The sequence below is a fragment of the Cygnus atratus genome, chromosome 1, assembly GCF_013377495.2.
Source record: "Cygnus atratus isolate AKBS03 ecotype Queensland, Australia chromosome 1, CAtr_DNAZoo_HiC_assembly, whole genome shotgun sequence".
NCBI classification, from domain to species: Eukaryota; Metazoa; Chordata; class Aves; order Anseriformes; family Anatidae; genus Cygnus; species Cygnus atratus.
In genome coordinates, this window is record NC_066362.1 from 15,493,237 (window position 1) to 15,515,241 (window position 22,005).

General features: G+C 36.0%; 1 protein-coding gene across 1 annotated transcript in view; it reads right to left on the minus strand.

Moving 5' to 3' along the window:
• The window catches only part of LRRK2 (leucine rich repeat kinase 2), a 71,362-nt gene that overhangs the window by 24,143 nt on the left and 25,214 nt on the right, over positions 1-22,005 (minus strand). Inside the window, 19 exon segments of the mRNA XM_035549273.2 lie at positions 1,160-1,287; positions 2,357-2,586; positions 2,918-3,099; positions 3,493-3,679; positions 6,572-6,665; positions 7,459-7,607; positions 8,893-9,143; positions 9,640-9,860; positions 10,311-10,380; positions 11,171-11,271; positions 11,274-11,291; positions 12,779-12,967; positions 13,192-13,447; positions 15,151-15,321; positions 15,408-15,536; positions 16,798-16,937; positions 17,239-17,383; positions 19,942-20,072; positions 21,701-21,825. Of these exon segments, the coding sequence (XP_035405166.1) occupies positions 1,160-1,287; positions 2,357-2,586; positions 2,918-3,099; positions 3,493-3,679; positions 6,572-6,665; positions 7,459-7,607; positions 8,893-9,143; positions 9,640-9,860; positions 10,311-10,380; positions 11,171-11,271; positions 11,274-11,291; positions 12,779-12,967; positions 13,192-13,447; positions 15,151-15,321; positions 15,408-15,536; positions 16,798-16,937; positions 17,239-17,383; positions 19,942-20,072; positions 21,701-21,825 (2,917 nt within the window).

Genomic DNA, 22,005 nt, shown 5'->3' on the forward strand with positions numbered 1-22,005 from the left:
TATGTGCATAAAATGTAAACAATTAAATTAAAATAATCGATACAATGAAAAGAGCAACTGTTTTTTCCTCTTTCTTCTTAAATATACTTATTTTAAGTAAGTTTGAGCAGTGGATAGGTCTAAATCTGAAATACTACCTCAAGTCTTTATTCAGAGTAAGTTTAAACTGCAAACCCATCCAATAGTCTGGACTGGACAAGGCAATAAAAATGCATCAGCCTACAAATATGAAATGTATTTTTTAACATAAAGAGAGCAGTCTAAATCAAAACAGAAATCTAAACAATACACTTTTTAAAGGAAGTAGTTTAGATCTGGATTTCATTCTTTGTATATTAATAGTATCAGCAGTAACACAGCCCAACAGAGGAAAAGCAAAGGGTACTATGTCAGTTGTCATAGGAACAGTGCATCAATGGAACACCAGCAAGCACTGCATAGCAGAAGAGAATACATCAGAAATCGGCTTCATCAACACTTAACTGACCATAACCCTCTGTCCTGTACCACTGCTCAAGGCAAAAGGAGTAAAAAAGATAAGTTTAACAAACAGTATGTAAAATCTTGATGTAAGTGCATTGCCCAGATATGGCTGACTATCAGACTGAAAGCTGAAAGACAAGCAATGTCCACCATGGGGTGATTCCACCCAAGGCAAACAAAACACTTACAGCAAAAGAAAAATCCATAGGCAGATTCTAAGACCAATTTCCCTACTACAGTCCTGGGATCATTCCTATTAATAACAGGATGCTAAGCATAAACTTAACAGCATGATTTCAAACCAACATCTAGTCAGTTTTAAGTTAGTCAAATTCTGATTTGCCCAGAATTTACAATGGTGTAAAAGAAAAAGCATGCTTAACTCTTGTTATCCTTTAATACCACCACTTTCTTGTTTTTATCAGTCAATCCAAAATATTGCCAGAATGTGCAAACCATTCTGCACATCAGTGTACCATTTCAAATACAAAATGGTGCTGATCTTTCATATCCAATTTATTATGTATTTCAGCACTTGTTTCCTCTTACGTATCATCTTATTTGCTGAAGAGCTTCTTTTTTATTCACCTCTCTAAAAACATTTGTGGTTAATTTGTGTTCAACATCAGACCCCTGAAAGTGTCAATCCATTCTGTACATATCCATGGCTTAATACCTTGATGTTAAAAAGCCACGGCTTCATAGCATCCACCTCTGCTTGTCCTTTGCTGAGATCATAAACAGCAAGATATAAAGCTCTTTGGGTCATAAAGTGAGGATGGGTACTGTAGAACTCTTCTTGTCCTAATGATAAAAAAAATCCCACTGTTTAGTACTTCCTTCATTGAGCAACTTCAGATCACAAAAAGGCAGCAGAACACTTATTCTCACAGCACTAATCCACAAATGAAATTAACACTCGCATAAAATTATCTACATTGACAGGAAACCTGTAAAAACTATGAATTTTAAGTAGGTATTCTGTGGTATCTCATTGACTGAAGTGTAGTGTTGAAATACATAAGATAGTTTTGAATCAAGAAGTGTAAGGTTCAACAACAAGATAAACACGATTGCTGCAAACAGAACTTAAAAAGGTCACGATTCTTTTAAAAATCCAATACTGAATTCCTAATCACCAAAATTTTAACTCCTTTCTTCCATGCTCCTTCCCTTTTCCTTTCTGTCCTTCTTCCTTCCCTTTCTCCCATCATTTCAGCAACTTCAAAATAAAGTGTCTTATGTTCACATCCTTAAGCACCTAAAATCTCAAGGTGTCTCAGCTAAAGCTGGACATCGAACGTGAATGCTATTCTGTGTACATACGTTGTGATATTGATTCTATTAAGTTGATCACAGACCAATGCTTAAAAATAACTTTTCGATAGTCTAAAACACCCCTAAGTTTTAGAATTGCTTCTGGAATCCCCAGACTTAGAAAACTTTACCTTCTAAAATCCCAAGTCTCTCCTTAAGTGCTTTGTTTAGTGACCTTACAAAACCGTGATACTGTGCAGCCTAGAGAGACCCAGACTGCAAAAGGGAAAAACAGAGTTAAGTGGAAGATGATTTTTCTGGTGATAAAAAGCAATTTTTTATTATTCTGAAATTACAGTTTTAGAGTGCTATGGTTGAAATGAATGATCAGACCACATTTGGTGATAAGAAATTCCTGAAGCTTTACATTAAATTTGAAGCACTTGCTGCCAATTTGCAGAATTCACTGCCACTTCAGTGGCCACCTGACTTTTGGTGTAAGTTTGTATGATTCTACTGTCTACAGTTTGAAATTTCACAGGCTGACTCTAAGAATAAGCAATGCATTCATGCGTTAGAGAAGACAATAATGAAGGACAATAAGCTCTAAACTTACCTCCAAAATCCCAGACATTTAATATAAGCTCTTTCTTCATTTTGCCTTTCCCTTGAATGATCCAGTCTTTCACATCAATGCCTACTGTAGCTTTTGGGGAACAAAATTCTGATCGTTTGCATTTCATTAGCTGTTGTAATAGTGTAGTTTTCCCACTACCGGTGTTTCCAACAATCATGAGCTTCATTCTGTTATAAGGAACTGCCTTCTTCAGTCGTTGCTGAAGAAATCTGGCATGAAAGAAATTTGCAGAACTCACAGAAATGTGTAGTAAATTAAAACACCACCAGAACTCAAGACCAAGCAGAAATCTAAAACCATGCGATTTATTGCATTGTTTATAGAAATGTCAAATTCAGGAAGCATTCAAGTCATATTTTTATGACTATAATCCGTTTTGTGTGTGTGACATAAAACTTACCTGCAATAGAGAAGCATATCATATTGATATCACATGACAAATCAGCACTTCTTTTCAAAAGGCTATGTTGTTTTCTTACTGCTCACCACATATCCCAAGGAAACAAACCAAGAATATTAAAGAGCTATAGGGCAACAAACCTGATAATGTCTCTGGCTTTGCATCCCACATGTTTGAAGTCAAAATTAAGATGGAGTCCTTCCAAAGGAAGATCCCAGATTTTGGATAGCCTTCCCATTTCATCTGGAAAGAATCTCAAATCGGGATTATAACTTACATCCAGAGAAGTCAAATTTTCTAGGAAGCCAATCTGAGGAGGAATCTAAATAAAAGAACATTTAATGAATGACTGAACATAAAAAAATAATATTGTATGAGCAAGAATACCATAAATATTTAACAAAAGTAGGTATAATTTTTACAGTTGTAGTTTAGTTTTTTTTTAATAAACAAATCTAATATCCTTCATTAATAGACAAAGAACCTCATAATGAATTATTTATGAAAACTGATTTTATGTCACATTCTAGACACAAAAGCGTAATAACATATGGGGATTTTCCTTCACAGGAAATACTATTTCCAGTTAGAGACCATTTCACTAATAGAATTTTCAGTGATATGAGGCAGTGACATGAAAATCAATTGAACATTGAAAAACTGTATTCAGTTAAAAAGTGAGTTCATTTTCTTTAGGTAGAATCTTGTGCTTTACCTCCTTTAACTTGTTGTGGGACAGGTGTAGCTTTTCTAGCCTAGACCACGCACATGCCTTTTCACTCAAGTCCAAGATGTCTATTTGATTATGATTAAATAACAGCTCCCTTAAGTTTAATGATTTCCAGTGCACTGGCCCCGGCAGGCTTATGATCTTGTTTTGGCTTAAATCTACTGATCGCAAACTAAAGACATGAATAAACAAAAGAGAAAAGTTAGAAAGTGCAATAAATAAAACTGTGATTAACTAGAACTGTATGAATTTTCAATAAACAAATAAACAGATTAGGTATCAGAATGGACAGTTTTCTGTCCAGAATCTAGATGGGAAGATAGAGAATTACTGCCATAATCAAAAGTAATTAATATCAGAAAAAAATAACAAGAAAATACATATGATTAACATAGTATCGTATGTTTTCAATGTAATTGCCAGTGAATGAATTTTCCTGGTCATGAAAATAAGCATTTACATTATACTGTGCACATATATTTCAGAGAGTAAATCACAGAATCATAGAATGGTTTAGGTCGGAAGGGACCTTAAAGATCACCTAGCTCGAACCCCCCTGCCATGGGCAGGGAGACTTTCCACTAGACCAGGTTGCCCAGGGCCTCATACAATCTGGCCTTGAACACCTCCAGGGATGGGGCATCCACAGCTTCTCTGGGCAGCCTGATCCCAGACCTCACCATCTCTGAGTAAAGAATTTCCTCCTAACATCTAATCCAAATCTCCTCTCTTTTAATTTAAAATTACTCCCTCTAATGCTATCGATATCTGTCCATGTGAAAAGCTGCTCTCCATCTTTCTTTTTCTAAGTCCCCTTTAAGTAGTGAAATGATGCTATAAGGTCTGCCTGGAGTTTTCTCCAGGCTGAACATCCCCAGCTCTCTCAGCCTTTCTTCATCACAGAGGTGCCCCAGCCCTCTGATCATCTTCGTGGCCCTCCTCTGGATCTGCTCTAATTAAAGAGTCTAAATTAGTCAATTTAAGTAAGTGTGTATATTGGGATAACAGTACATTTCTTTACTCTTTCTAAGATTTGCAGATATGCATGGCTCTATTCATATTAGTAGGGCATAGATAAATATGGTTCACATTCTTGTAGTGCATATATTGTGTAATTTAATTGTAAACAGTACAGTTAATGTTCATTTAGCCTGCTGAAGAGGAGGCTTTGGAGGCCTTATCATGCTCTACAATTACCTTAAAGGAGGCTATAGCGAGGTGGGGATCAGTCTCTTCTCCCAGGCACCAAGTGATCACCAAGTGAAAAGATGAGAGGAAATGGCCTTAAGTTGAGCCAGGGGAGGTTTCGGTTAGATATTATGAAAAATTTCTTCACTGAGTGGGTTGTGTGGCATTTGAACAGGCTGCCCAGGGAAGTGGTTGAGTCACCATCTCTGGAGGTCTTCAAAAAATGTGCAGATGTAGAGCTTAGGGACGTGGTTTGGTAGTGGATTTTGCACTGCTAGGTTAAAGGTTGGACTAGATGATCTTAGAGGTCTTTTCCAACCTAAATGATTCTATGATTTATACCCAGGCAACAAAGAATAGAATTAGGCTCAGGGTGCCAGTAACAGCTGAGTGCAGGACCACAACATTGAACTTACTAGAATAAATGTATTTTAAAAGTTACTTGCAGCCTAACATACCAGTAATATGTTATTACTGGTATAATATATATATATATTATATATATATGATTATATTCATGTGCTTTATAAATTTCAAAATATTACTAAAAAATGCAATAGGGAAGCTTAAGGTATTATCAACCTTACAGAAACCAAAATTCCATTTACAAGCTATGAAGATTCACTTAACATAAATAAACTGAACTTCTCTCTTTCTTGCTTCTAATTTAGGAGACTAACATAGACCATTTGGATATCTCACCCTTTTATCATAATGTTTCTATGCATATATGCTTGTAGATACAAGTATGTGCATAAATTATATAGTTCAACTATGTGTGTATTTAAGAACCAGATAATAAAGAACATTTTATTTCTGCAAGTCGTCTGTTGGACAAATATGCTGTTTATGTCACTGTGGAACATGAACCATGCAAGAAATGCATGCAACTCCTTATTGACTCGTCAGGACTGGGAGCGTGGAACCTGAAGGATGCATCTTTTTCATTCCATCTATTAAATCTGCTGTTGTGAATTCAAACATCAGCATGCTGACACAGTGTAACATCATATTAATAATGACATGCTGTATGTAAATATGATTAATGCAAGTCCACAAGTCTGTTTTCCTTAAGTACTAAAGTTGCTACATATGTAGCCTAGCAACATTTTTTAGATCTGATTGTTCCTGTGAGCACAAGAGTTTGTTTATTCTTTCCTCCTACCCCTCCATCTCATCTTTGTTAGTCCCCCTTCATTACCTTGTAGGCATCAGTGCTCTTTAATGCTCTTCTCCCTCACCAGGGTGCCTTCAGCACTCACACCTACCCACATCTATCAGACACATGATCTGATCACCACTCCCAGTGCTCCTTCCACCATCTGATTCTACTGACCTGTGAAGGTCAGTAACTTCTATAGAAAAAGGGGAAGTCCTGATTTTCACGTGAGTAATGCTTTGAAGGTATAGCAAAAGAAATGTCACATGCATCTTCATCACAGTTCCATACAGAGGAAGTATCACTCTTTGAGAATAAACATCTTGTGATATTTGGGAAGTGAAAAACTCATTTCAGTAGCCTTGTGCTGAAGAAGCTGCAGAACCTCTTGAAAAGGAAGAAAATTGACAGTATCTTTTTACTGTGTTGGTTTCAAGGAAGTAATTAATTCTAGTCTTCTCAGAACTGTCAGCTTCAGCAGTCAAGCAACATATTTTTAATAATAACGATTTGAATCTGAGGAATAATGCTTCTCAGGATAATGAAAATGTTACTGATTTGGCTTCAGTTAAAAGATACTAAACATTTAACCTTTGAGAGAGGATTTCCTGAAAATCAGTAAAACACGCTGAATGTTCTGCTTAACAAAGGTCTTGCCACAAGATTTTCTTCATCAAGAACTAGTCATTAACTTTAATAAGAAAAATAGTAACTTACTGTGGTAAAAGAAGAATTGTTTCTGGAACGTTAATAAAATTATTTTGGGATAATTTTAAGGTTGTTATGCTGGATGACAAGTCAGGCATTATCTCTGGAATAGAAAAAGAGGTTGATACCATTATTTTTCAGAACTATTGACATTATTTTTAATACTGGAATTTTCTAAAATCAGACAGAGACTAAAATGTCAGTCTATCATCTATACACAGGTACTTATATAAACTGCTCAGGACAGAAACTGCATCTTTTTTTAAAAGCTTATTTAAAACTAACTTTCCCAAATAAAAGAAGTGTAGAACAAGAGTTAATGTATTTGCTTCTATCATGTTGCATCCTACTGAACTTTATTTCATATTGGCATTAAACACTGAAATAATCTTACTTACACTTAACTGTATTGTCAGTACACATGACATTCACATCACTCACCATATGAGTGGTAGGTCTTACGCATTCAAAAATGACTCTAATGTTTCAGCTGTATTTAATGCAGGTATAAGAGCTACTTTCTGAAATATTGTGTCAATTATTTCAAAATGGAAATTTTGTATTTTGAAGATGGAAATAAATTCTAACAGTAATTTATGAAATCCTGCAATATCACTAAAATTTCATTTATGTCATTTGTTTTTTTCATAAAATAACTTTGAAGCCTTTGCATAAAATTTACTAAGCCACGGAAACATTTTCTGGATTGAATTAATTTCCTTAGACACAGGGGTCTAGAGAAGGTGAGCTTCATAACATACAACAACATAAACAAGGACAAGCATATAAGGTATTCTCCTTGACTCTTCTCCCAAGACTCCAAATGCTGGTGGTTGAGGCATTTTGTGACTTGGAATGGTTTCTAGAAGGTGGGTCTTATTTTCATAGATACTTACCAAGAGCATTCATCCTGGCATTGAACAGCTCCAGTTTTGTACAGCCCATGAAGACATCCTCAGCAAGGGAGGAAATACTGTTCTTACTGATGTTTAAAATTTTCAGCTCTTTCAAGCATATGGGTGAACATATGCACGAAATTTTGTTTCTGTGATAACAAGAAGAAAAAAAATGTGTTATTCAGAAACTGTTGGCTAAAAAGTGAAAGTAAAGACTATTAATCTGACTTTGTTATCCTTACGCTGGTAAAGAAAAGATAAAAATCTTATCTAGACTGACCAGTCAGCAAAAAACTGGTACATGTAGCAACATGGAATAACATGATTGATTTAAATTTGCTTTAATTAATGTGGAAAGCAGATATCAGAATATACTACAAGGTGTCATTTCCTGATTATGTAAGCTCAGTCCCACACAAAGAGAATTGCCACGTTTGTGAATAGTTCTGTCTACTGAAGATGTGTATTTGTTTCTGTGATTACAATCACAGAAAGACTGTCAATCTAAAAAAAACAACAACAGAAATTCCACATAGGGGATATAATTTAGGTGGTATTTGATGCTACAGACAATGTATTCTGAAAAGAGTAACATAGGAAAGAGAAAAAGACAAAGATACTGGAAATACATTGATAAAATAACCACGTAGCAATGTGTTCTAAGTGTAATGTTGCCAGTAAAGTTGAAAATAAAGCTCATAAAAATAAAGCTAATAAAGTTTAAATTGAACTGCTACAGAATTTTGAATTTAAGATATTGCTTTTGTGAATTTGATTAACATACTTAATACTGCTTGGTTTAGATTCGTATCTTGCTATTACTAAGTCTGTGTGGATTTCTGTGTAAGAAATATCATACCCTTATGTAAATTGTGGGAAACGTACGAGACAGCATCTGCAGTTTACAGAACTATCAACATTATCATTTGTATGAATTCCCAATGGTACAAATTATTTCATTCACTAACAAATACGATAAAAATGCTGGTAAACTAAAAAATACATGTTTTCTCTTCTTCTGTTGTTTGAAATATATCCATAACAAGCATCATATTTCCAAAAACACTTTAGTTAATATGAAATACAGTGGAAACTGTATTCTCATACTGAAAATCTACCTAAATATATCAGACAACATAGACAGCCCTGTGGATGTGTAGTATGACAAAAGAAAAATGCTGAACTACAACATTTTTAGTACATTACTGAAAATGCAATGTTACTAGATTCTATCAAGGCTCACAGATGTTGTAATTTACTTCGTAATATAACACTGAAAACTATAGCAATTTACACATTTGTAAAACAATGTCAATGTTTCACTACTGATTAAATGATCCTTTCCATGCTATAGCAGTCACCATTCTGGATAACAAACACATTGTTTCTGCTATTTTTGTTATGCTACAGTCTATTTACAAATGTTACTCTCACCCTTCTAGCAATAGCTGTTCCAGGTTTTCAGCAACATTTGCAAGAAATTCAGGAGTGCACACCAGTTGATTGTATGAAAGATTAAGTTGTTTGAGAGTTGGACATCTGAGGTATGGATCCAAAGCAAAGGAAGGTCCAATGTCATTTCGAGAGATATCAAGGTTTGCAATACAATTCATTTTCAATAAATAAGTAGGAAAAGAAGTAAATCGGTTACTGTGCAAATCCAAATAATTCAAGCATTTCAAGTTCTGAAAGAAAAAGGATTGTTTCAAAAAAGAATGTAATGCAAATATGAATTCATATCTTTTAAGCTGAGTTATATTTTATACAATTTACTTATATTTGTCTTACTAGGAAAAATAGCAGAAAATATCATTCATAATAATGTAAGCCATATTTCTTTTAAAGAATAAAATATAAAGCATTCCTTAAAATTAATTAGCCCAGTTTCATAGAATCTAAGTTATGAATTGCCTGCAGTTCTCAGTTATATTTATGTTACTGTGTTACTGAATATAACACGTTCCAAAGCAGTTCTCTGAAATAAATGGTTTAAAACAGTCCCATGAAATTATTATTAATTCTAGCTGCACATGAATCTTGAATGAAAACAAAGTGAATGGATGAAGCATGCAAAGATATACGCACATACTCAAGAGTACTATTGTTATAAGTAGATTGTTAGAGACAAACAACTATTGTAACTAATCTTGACTCGTGTTATATAAAATTATGCAGAATTACTTCACACAGTTGTTCTGGAATGTTTGTAAGAGCATTCTGGTGGAGCTCCAGTTTCTCAAGATGTTCCAAATGACTAGTTAAGCTGCTATTCTGGCTGATGGCATCTATGTTCTCCAGATCATTTGATGAAAGATCTAGTGATTTAATATATTCTTTCTCTGAGATCAATGACGAAAGACTGTCTGATGGTCTTAAATACGGTGAGAATTTTGAGATTCCTTCTATTAAAACAAAAACATGGGAAAAATAGCATGATTTCACTGAATACATAAATTAAGATGAATCAGCTTAGGATCTAAAGAAGCAGAAGACAGTGAATGGTTGGTTATTAGTCAAGATCCAAATCCATGAATATTTCTTTTAGGAGACAAATTTGTAAGACAGTAGGGAAGAGACATAGGTTTATGCACTACACAACAGAAGTAGTTTTTGAAAGCTAATAAGGGCACTCATGAAATTACATTGTCTGTATAACTCTACATAAATTACTTGTGAAGCCCAGGAAAAAACATTTCACTATATATACAGTATTTGTACTCCATGGTAGTATTTCAATATGTATCTTCCTCTTTGTAAACAAATATATAATCTAAAACCTTTGTGTGCTATGCTTATGAAAGCATTAAGGATGAAACATCATATATATATCCTAAACTGTATAGTTCACTTACTGGGAGATTCATCTGAAGGCAATAATTTCCTTCTTTGTTTCACTGATGGTTCATACTCTGTGCCAGGTCCCTGGAAAATCCCAAAACAGAATAAAAAAAAAAATAACAGGTGTGGACATATGCAGATACGTGAAATGATCTGAATTCAGTAGATTTCTTCTTGTTGCCATTTCTTTTTATCAGATCTCCCAGGGGTAACACAGAGACCGAATTTTTAAACTCTAAAAATACCACCAGGTCACATTTTTATAAAAACTACTGATCCGTGCAATATGAAACAAGAGTAGATTTTAAAGTGCAATGGATATAGTGCGTTTTTTGACAACCTAAAACGACTTTCACCAGGGTAGGCTAAGAGGATGAAGAAAGATATTGCAAAAACTAACTTTCTCCCAGGAAGCCAGTCTCGCTGGTTTTGCAGACAGTGGAAAGAGGCACACTCCTTTCAAAGGAACTTGACTTTGACTTCCCTGATTTGTCGTCTTAAGAAATCTGTCTTCACTGGCCACAGTGGCACTCCAGAGATCAGCTTCACTACAGGATAGTTAAGTCTTTGTGAACAGAACCTTATTTTTTGTATTTGTATTTGAACAGTACCAGAACATCAAACTGGAAATCTGAGCAACTCAGAACACATTTTTTTATTGATCATAAATTTTTGCTGAAATAAACTCTCATCTATACAGGTAATCTGGAGCACATTAATTACACAGCAATAGAAGGGAGCATTAAATAGCAACAGTCAGGCAAGAGCCCATATAATTACAAGACCTATCCTTACACTCGATTATTAACAGTTTCACAGTAGGCAACACAGATGGATTTATAAGGAACCTGGAATGAATAAGGATCTGACTTACCAGAGAGTAGGAATGTCGCGGCAAAGCAGAAGAACCTCTTTGAAAGGCAATCTCCCTACAATATAAATCCGCAACTGCAATGGAATTGGACTTCTTTTTGTGAAAAGTGAACCTTCACTTCCTAGCACAAAACAACAACACAGGAGGACAGGTAAATAAGAAAATATATTTAAAGTTGAATTCAACTGTAACGTATATGCTGACATACAAAGGAGGGATATATTTCAAAAGCATCAATAACAGCAGGAACTTAATGGTTAATTGTATGTGTAATAGGCCAATAATATTAACATAAAGGCCATACTTACCTGATATGTTCTACACATAAACTGTAGCTTGTTACCTTGGTGCTTTATCACTTAAAATTTCCATCAGGTTTGTATTATTATACATGTTTTATAACACACCTTTGTGCTACTGCAGTGTCAGTAACCTTTTAATATAGAAAAAGTTTGTATTTGAATAGATACTTTTGCACTCACACCCTTACTGAAAAAGAAACATCAAACACTTCTCTGGCACTGGTGATTTAGGGTCATCTGGACTCACTTAGTATTCTTCCTTTCCAAGCTAGTTTTTTAACTCCTAAAAGCACTCCTGTTAGTGAAACCTGTTTTTTTTACTATAATTTATGTAAGACTTAACAACTTTTCTATGTGAAAATAGTACCTATCAGTGTCATAGGTCTGTACTATTGTCCTACAGAAATGAAAATGGTGCTGAATAAAAAGAACAAACACTTCTAATACAACAGTGACACCTGAATAAATAAAAGGCACATTATAAGAAAAGGACACTTACTGTTGCTATTAAGTTACTGATGCTGCAGAGAGAAATGCTGTTTTTATATGTTAAAGGCATTCAGATTTCTTGACATGGCTACCAAGAACAATGTTGGACTGAACATAGACTTGTCGCTTACACTTTCTCATCAGTTAGATATCTTTGGGATAGGGCTTATTTCACTTTATTTATTTGTTAATAATATAGTCCTCTGTACCGAATTTAGTTGTGTTTTCTTCATTTACTGACAACAGTGGGAAAAGGGCATTTCTAAATCACAATTCATCTGACTTCATGATGAGACAACGTGCTTTTGAAGCACTTGCTTTTTTGCCATTGACTATAAAGGGAGCATACAAGAATTGCTAAGAAACAGACATCAAAATAGTCGATGTAAGCTTAGCCCAGAAACAGGCATCAAAATAGAAAAATACTCATTATCTAAATATGGTTAGATGAATTCCACCCTTTCTACAAGAAAGCAACTGAATGCATTTCAGTTCAGAAAGAACTGATTTTAAATGGATAATTGAAAAAAAATACTTTAAGGTGCTAATTTCACACATAAAGAATGTACTAACCACAAACAATTTTCCAGTGGTACCACAAACAAAATTTTAGATAAAAGTTGTTTTTTTGTTTTCCATGTAAAGTGTTTTATCCCCCAAATAAATAAACAACTGATTTATGATTTCTTTTTGGCATATTATTTATTCCTCAGCTGATGGTCTTACAATTCCCTATATAATTTGAAGGAATTCATAGTTATTGCCGAACCCTAGTAAGCTACACTGCGACTATAATAAAAAAAAAGAAAACATTTACCTTCACTATCAATATCATCATTCAAAGGAAAAACACTGTCCACTAGTGGGTCAGAAATGAAATTCCAATCATAGTTTTTATCCACTCCGTCTTCAGAGAAGTTTAAATCAGAGCAGGCTCCTGATCTATCCTCTGAAATATTCTTCATCTGGTATCTAAGCACCATTCTTGCCAGTACAGAACCTGCATCTATATAAAGAAGAAATCGAGAAGGTAACATGTTCTCCAAGAAATTCATATAGCTTAAAATAGTAACAGAAATACTTGATTTATTTTGAAGGCTTGGCAATCTTTCTACAACCAGCTAAGCACCATGAAGAGATCCTCAACCAAAAGTCTTGATAAAAAACACTGAATTAATACCATCAATAAATAATAACACATGAAGTATAGCAAATTCTGTGTATACTCACTTTGTTTTCGTAATGGAGTAAGCTTATCTGGGAACAAAGGAATGAGCCAGGAAGGTTCAAGTCTCCCTATACCAAATCCTCCAAGACATATACTGCTGTTGGCGACATCAAGGCTAAGCTTCTTTAAGAGCAAGCTGATGATTTGGCTATCTCCTCTCTTTATGCTGATGGCTAAAGCACTCCGAACATCCTGCTCCCGAGCACCACTGGCTAACAGCAATTCCACCAATTTAGGACTATTTCCTTTTTCACAAACCTAATACAGAAAAACAAACAAGTTTATGTGAGGGACTGAAACAATAGCTGAGACTGCAGTCAGAGACATTCTCAAATTCAGATTCACGACATTTTTAGGCTCATGCCCCCTTTTCAATTACACAACTCCCTACACCTCAGGGCACATGCCTGCTTAAGGCATTTGAGTACCAACTCCCATTTTCATCAAGTTTATACCAAAATACAGCAAATGCCTGAGTTCTGTAATTGCAATTTTTGCCATGACTACACCCAATTTTTAGACAAAAATGAATGGTAATTCATGTAATTTGGTTATTGCATGTGGTCTGTGGTTCAATGGAAAAAACATTCTTTGTGGTTATTTTGCCATGTTATCAGGATGCCAGATGAAAGGCCAACAACACAGACTCATTAAGCTCTGCTTAGTGCTAGGGAGCTCAAGTCCACTGGTTTCAGTCAGCTCCATTCCTTCTAATCTCTCAGCTTGCATTGCTACACAGAGCAGTGTTGAGTATTACAAACATTTTTTAGAAATACTTCCAGTTACTTCAGTATTTCCACTGAGGTTCACTAACACTGATTTGCCTGCCTCAGACTTCATGGTCTGTTCCAAATCCATCTGTGCTTTATCACCCAGCCAGCTCTGCTGGCAGAAATCTTCATGGGAACACTTCCAAATTTACTTCAAGCAGTACTTGGTAGAGTTATCTCAGACCAAGCATTTAAAATTGTGACATTGAAGCAAAATTAAGAAGTGCTCATACAAACAGTTTCTCCAAATGTTTTAAAGACAGTCACATTTAGCAGGGAATACTTATGATCAGGTGGGAACAATCTAATCTGCTGGCACACTTGAATCCAGATGGGATGCTTGCCCGTGGCTGTCGTAAAGTGTATTTCAAATAGTTCAAGCTCTGGATGTGGCCACTGTTTGGATCAAGCTCTTTGCAACTCATGAGTACAGTCATTCTAACATGTTGTATTATTTTAGCCATGTTGATAGAAAGTCAGAACCCTATCTTAATAGTTAAAACAGCACAAAAACTGATGACTGTACTGATCTGTAAGTACAACACAAAGTAAAAAAGATCCACCACTCCAGGGCAGGCATTTTAGGCAAAGTCTTCATTGCAAGGTCTAGGACAGAGTGGGATTTTTCAGTGGCACACTGAAACTTATTTATGGACAGTACTGCATGCTGGTCTGTCTGCGTTTTGACTTCAGAGTGGTTGGGAAAAGCTGAATCGGAAGATCAGTTCATGGACTGAGCTCGAATCGGCTTGTTGCTATCTACACCTGATTAGTTCAGAAAAATCAACTGTGATCTTGCAAGGCCTGAGCTTAAGTCTTCTTCCTCAAAACTACTTTAAATCTAAGGCCAAGTCAGTACTTGAATGAACCCTGGTTTGCATGTGAGCAGGGTGAACAGTCTGAAAGCATGCAGACTTTGACGTGAACTTGCATCAGAACCAAAGTAGCATTGCGGGCAAGATCTATGTGACAATAACTATGAGCCCCAATGAAGCGAAGGGTGTTTCAATAAGTATCAGACTGGGCCTGAGGTCACCAGGAACAGCAATGGTTGTCAACCCTTAAGTCACAGTTAGATCGCCCTAGAGAGTACAACTGTCTTCTGGCTTATACAGCTACACACAAAAAGAGAAAGGAACCCAAAAGCTGATATTTTATAGCAATGAAACTACATGTATTTCCTTGTATTACCTGATAGATCAAAGAGCTTGTCTTTGTCTTCTTATTAATATCAGCTCCCAGTAGAATTAAACATTCAGCCATAATACTATTGTACTCCATACATGCTTTTTCAAGCATCATACTTTTTAAATCATCATTTTCAGCTATTTTAGCAAAGCATTTACAACACAGGCTTTGAAACTGAAAGTGAACACAAACAATCAAAGTTAGGACATAAGAAGCACCAAAGTTTTTCAGATATTGAGCAGTCAAAAGAGAGAAGATACCTGTCGATCTCGCTGGTCAGTGAAGCACATAGACATTTGGTGGAAAATGACTGTGTCAAACGATTCGTGTACCAGCAGCTTGGCGAAACAAGGTGACAAACCAAGAACTGACAAGATTGCATGAAATCCCTACAAGCACAATGAAAAGACTGTAAGTGCAGGGTCATTTTAAAACAAGACATGAAACAAATCAAGCTGCAACTTTATTTTTTGTTTTGCTTTTAAACATTCAATAATTCACAAATTGTAACACATTAGAAAAGAAGGAAGGAAGACCTGGTGTTTCAGTGTTTATATAGCTGTAGTCTCATGCTTGCATAGCTGACCCACGAATGCAGATATGAACTGACATTTTGAAAAGCACAATTATGCATAGTAATATCTGACAACATCCTGCCTGACACATGTACTCATGATTTCCTGAAAATTTACAGAGGAAACAATCTGCTCCTAAGGATATGGGATGATGATGCATTGCCTGTCCCAGTGTGTTGCTCCAGAATCCTTGAATATATAAATAAATATATAGGCTAAATGAAAAACTGTAAATCCAGAAACCAAAAAAAAAAAAATTACAAAATTATCCTGTGATTCCACAAGTAAAGTTCACTCAGAACGGTGAACTGGGTAAATCATGGACTCTTGTACAAATGTCACCAAAACTAAATGACTGTATGCAACTTCCTTATTTCTCTACTTTATTTTGATCTCTCTTTATATTGGTTTATATTGGTTCCTAAGCAAAACTTAGAAGCACTGGAGGAAAAACAGAAGTAAAAAAAGGAGGCTGTGCTTGTGATAGTTCTGACTGATCTGAAACAGAAGAGCAGAAAATCTCACAAGAAGCTGATCTCACAGGCAAGCTTCATTCCACCAGAGAGTGAAACTGGCAACAAACAGGGAAAGCTTCCAAAGCAGAGGAAAGAGAACTTTCAAACGAGGAAGACTGAACATGTTTTCTCTGACAGAATAAGGAGAACTCTACTTCCATATTCAGAAGTAGATTCAAAATCTGTCACTCTTACACAGCATTCCAGTAATGTCCTTCTTAAATACAAAATTATTAAACCGAGCTTATTGCTAGTGACAGGGCTGTGAACTAAGATATTTTCCCTTACTTTTTTAAAAAAGAGTGATTTATACTGTAATGATGGTTGCTTCATTACATGATTCTAGATTGATTGAATAATGGACTGTGACCACAAAATTTGTTGTAGTTTGCTAGATAAACAACCAAACTTGTGCTTATATATTTTGGACTGAATTGAATATACGCCTCCAAGAAACCTCTCTCTCTGGCAATCATATTGGTTTAATTTTTAAGGCTTATACCTAGTAATTGCAATAAAATGAAAATGAAGTAATTAAAATTGAAAGAAATAACACATACATGCATCTGGATTTCAGTGACCTCTTTAAATCGCCGCAGAGTAGAAACCAGAACTGTTGCCAGGACATGCATAGTTGCAATACACAAACTCCTCCTTGTAATCAAAGAGCGCAGAAGACTCAAACCCAAGCACTGTATGTCTTGAAGAAAAAAGAAAGATTAATAATGTTGATTGGTCAGACATTCTGAGTGGGATAAACCCATGACCTAAGTAGAGTGTTATATAGCTAATATGCTAGGAAGTTGCTTGCATTACCTATTACAGGGCCAAGCATAACTAGAAAGTGGATAAACCTGGGGACTGTACAGTCCTGCTGCACTTCTTGCCATGTAACCTACTTCACAACCAGTACTAAAGAGTGTAATAGGTTACAGATTAGATGATTAATCAGCCCCTTCTACTATATCATTAACGTTGAACTAACAAAATAACTTCCATACCTTGTGTATCTGGATACATCTGTAGGGTGTGAAGCACGGTGTCAGTAGCTCCTTGCTGGGTTAAAATTTCTAATGCACCAGTGCACTCAGCTACAGAAGTAAGTAGTTTTAATCCACACCTCTGAATGCTAGGATTTCCAATAAACTAACAGAGAAATGAATAAAAAATCAGATGAACGATTTGTTTTGCTACAATGGCAATAGAAGAGTTGATAGTGATAATCTTTCAAAGAAGTATGTCAAATTAAAGCCAATGTGACAATAAATAATAAGAAATACAATTTCAAAAAAGGTTTCCTTTTCAGTCAAAGTTTCAGTTGCTCATACCCTCAGATTTCTACCAGAGAGTGGGAAGATCAGGTTCAAGAGCATCTAAGGAACCTGAAGGTGTACAAGTCCATGGGACCTGATGAGATACATCCACAGGTCCTGAGGGAACTGGCAGATGTACTTGCTAAGCCACTATTCATCATGTTTGAGAAGCTCTGGCAGTCCAGTGAAGTTTCTGCCGACTAGAAATGCCATCCAGACAGACCTTGAGAGGCTTGAAAGGTGGGCCCGTGCAAACCTCATGAAGTTCAGCCCCAAGCACAAACACAGGCTGGGCAGAGAATGAACTGAGAGCAGCCCTGGGGAGAAGGACCTGGGGGTGTTGGTGGATAAGAAGCTCAACATGAGCCAGCAATGTGCACCTGCAGCCCAGAAAGCCAACCGTGTCCTGGGCTGCATCAACAGAGGAGTTGGAGATCCAGGGAGGGGATTGTCCCTCTCTGCTCTGCACTCGTGAGACCCCATCTGCAGCACTGCGTTCAGCTCTGGGGCACCCGACATAAGAATAATATGGACCTGTTCGAGTGAGTCCACAGAAGGGCTATAAAGATGATCAAGGGGCTGGAGCACCTCTCCGATGAAGAAAGGCTGAGAGATGGGGATGTTCAGCTTGGAGAAAGCTCTGGGGAGACCTTATAGCGGCATTTCACTACTTAAAGGGGACTTATAAAAAAGATGGAGAGCTACTTTTTGCTCAGTCGGATAATGACAGGACAAGGAGAAATGGCTTTAAATTAAGAGAGGGTAGATTTCGATTAGATATAAGGAAGAAATTCTTCACTCAGAGGGTGGTGAGGCCCTGGCACAGGCTGCCCAGAGAAGCTGTGGATGTCCCATCCCTGGAGGTGTTCAAGGCCAGGCTGGATGGGGCTTTGGGCAACCTGGTCTGGTGGGAGGTGTCCCTGCCCATGGCAGGGGGATGGAACTGGGTGATTCTTAAGTTCCTTTCTAACCCAAACCATTCTATGATTCAATCTATGATTTTTTTTTTTCTTTCTAATTTTCATTACAACCACTCAAGTTCACATAATCTTGCCAGGAAAAGGAGAGTGGGAAAACGTGTTTCCTTTGTGGTTAAATGGAACCAAATGAGGTTTTGTGAAGCAAGGGACAAGTGACAAATGTGGTGGCTGTTGGTAAAGTTAGGATAGGAAAAAGGTATGAAGCAGGATACCTATTGCCACACCACAACAAGTTTTTAAGTTTTCTTTTCCATTACAAAGTAATTCAATAGCTTATTTGTTATTATCTGTCACAAGTTTTCCCCACTTTTAGGTAGAGGAAACCTAGATAAGGCCTAGATCTGAAAGTGTGTGTGGACATCACAGTGACTTGCAAAGCTGCAATATTATTTTAGTGGAGTCACGCCCACCTCCTTCCTTATTCCTTCTCTACTTTTTCATAAAAATATGTTAATTTCTAGCCCTTCTGCCTGACAATGTAGTACCCCAAATCACAAACCAGCAAGTTCAAAAAAGCCATCGAGGTGGTCAAAAAGCACTGAAAACTTTAACGCAATCTGAAGTAAAAAATTATTTTGTCTGCCTAGTTAACTCCTGTACCCGAGATCTTCAGGTCAAGAAATGTCCTTTAGACTTTAGCATTCTTTTGCTGATACATCATTTGCTCTGACTTTTACAATAGATGTTCAAGACATATCTCCTTGACTGAAGGTTTTTGCCAAGTCTAAAATTGTTGACAGACTTCTGGAAAATCATGAAGTACTATATCCATTTTGATTGTGGTCATGTGAAACCTGTAAACCAGTGGGAATCTTCTGAAGGCCAGGAAGTTAAAAATTTCCTATCACCAGGATTTAAGGTTAATTTGCTGTGCAAAGTGCCAAGTACTATCTCTGCTTAGCCTGGGCCTGCTTTGGCAGTGATGCCTTTCACTTTTCAGATTCCATTTTAAGGCACTGTGATCATTTTGCTTTCCAGTGGCTGGAAAAAGTCATGGAATTGAACAATGCAAAGAATGGAGACAAGTGAGAAACACTGTTCTGTTGAAAACAAAGAAGTATGTATCAATGAAAACTATACTACAGAACCACTTGGCTCTATGCATAGCTGAGGCAAAGACACAAGAACACCTTTCATGTATAAAATAGTCCATAACAAAATCACATATAAAATACTTGAAAAAAATCAGCACTGTATAAGTATCCCCTAGAATTACTATGTAAAAGATGATCTAATGTACTCTAGAATATAAAGTAGAAAAGAAACACCCAATGATAAATGAAACTCAAGGTTGAGATTGATTTTAATCCAATCGATAGGAAAATCACCATGGAACTAAAAATTGTAAATGATTCATCACTGCACATGTAAAATAGTGACAAAATTCATTAGGATAAAGCTTTAACCATACCCTGTTCAAAGCACCAAGCACCAACGAATGAGTTCCCTCCAACAGACACTGACTTTTAATGACTTTTACAGTAAGTGTGAAAGCAGCATCTCCCATATCTCCCAAAGAACCATTCTGGTCATTTTTTGTATCTGAAACAATGGAAAACGGGATTCATCAGAAGAACAGATTTAATATTCTTCCCAGTATTAACCCAATATTATAATCAGATCGAGCGCACAGGCTAAATGACTCCGCAGGCATATTTCTAATCTTATGACTTTTTCAGAACGCTGCAGTGATAGAGACTGGAGTTCTTCCAGATTTACAATGTAGTATTGGGTACATCGTGTTTGAAATGGTAATTTCACCATATGTTTGCTCTTACTACTTACTGTGAAAATGCAAAATCATGCCAAAGAATTTTGCCTAAGGTACACTGCAATACATCAGTACTTCCTTGAGCTATATGGTTTCTTGGTGTTCCAGGTAACTACTTCAAAATGCTTCTTCCTTCTGGGAAGGAGACTCTATAAGGAAGCCATAAACTATTTGTTCTTCTTCACTTGGCGCTACATCAGAGGCTGACCTTTACCAATAGATGAAATAAGTGAGAGAACACAGAATGGTCTTTCAGATTTACCTTTCCTGTAGCTATCAGTACTTGCAGGCAAATGGCACTACAGAAAGTACTTAGATATCCTTTAAATGTCAATTCAGCATTCGTATTTGTTCTGACTACTATTTTCCCATAAATGACTTTTTATTCCCTAATTAACATGCAAATTTTAACATCCGCTTTGTGCTCTGTTTGCTTCATTGCACTTTAGAAGGGCCTCACTTTAAGGATTCTCACCAAAAAATACCCTTGCCTACATGTTAGAATATATGTATTAAGTCTTAATCCTCTTGTTTATTGAAAAAGTTGGAAAGAATTAGAATTATAATTCAATGAACAGAAAAAAAATGAAATCTGTAATCAATCTGCATGCTAGTGGAGTGACTAGTTTAGAAACTATTGCGTTTGTAATATTCAACTAAAGCTGATAAAAGATACTTGCAAAAACCTGTTTGGAAAAAAATCAGCACATTTGTACTCTCACATTTAACACTGGGGAAAGAAAAATGGGATATACAGCAGTAAACTGATAAAGAAGAGCTAAAACTTCCCCCATACTCTGTTAAAGGTATGGAAATAAAAAAAGAACACTTTTTTTCATAATGTAGATTGCTCTTAAAGAGTTGTTTTGGGGAGGAAAAGGAATTCCTAAGCTAGTCAGTTTGGTTTCTCCTTTGCTGTAGAAAATAGCATGTAATAGTAGCTTTCATATCTTTGAATCACTGTCTTGGTGTCAGAGGTCTAGTTTTGATGTTCCTTCCAAGAGATACTATCAAAACAATTGTATTTTGTGGTAAAACTATGCTGATATTATCACTGCTTGCTCTCATTAAAAATCATCTATGGTAGGAGCATGCAACCACAGCAATGGCTCCACAGTCATTCCAAGAACTCCACAGAAGCAGCAGAGCTAAATCATCACTGATGAAATCAAAGGGATATCAGCAGTGATAATTTTGGCCTGATATTTTCAATGCATCCTCTATCTCGTACATTCTAAAGAGTTACAGTTACTCTGTTAAATACAGAATTTTGGTAATTTTTTTTGAAGTCCTATTAAAGGCTGTCTCATTAGATAAGAAAGACTAAAACCAAGCTATCTAATTAAATTCTCTGATTTGATGTATGATGTCACACCAATTATATTTTTCGATGACTTACCAGGCATCATAAAGTGTAAAAGGACTCGAAGTGCTTCCAGTTGTACAGAGAGTGACTTTTCATGTTTCCTCATGGCTTTTACAACTTCTGATGCAGCTACTGTCATTATATCCAGATGAGGGAAACTGAAAATATTATTTATAGAATAAATAAAAGTAACGCATTTTTAGATTTTACACATATTTGCTTCTTTCATTAGCATGATGTGATATCTCTTTAGAACACTGCAAATCTGTTTTAGCTACAAAATATAAATTAAACAATGGTGCTTTTCTTTAGCATAGCAAACGTTATTTTCATGTCGT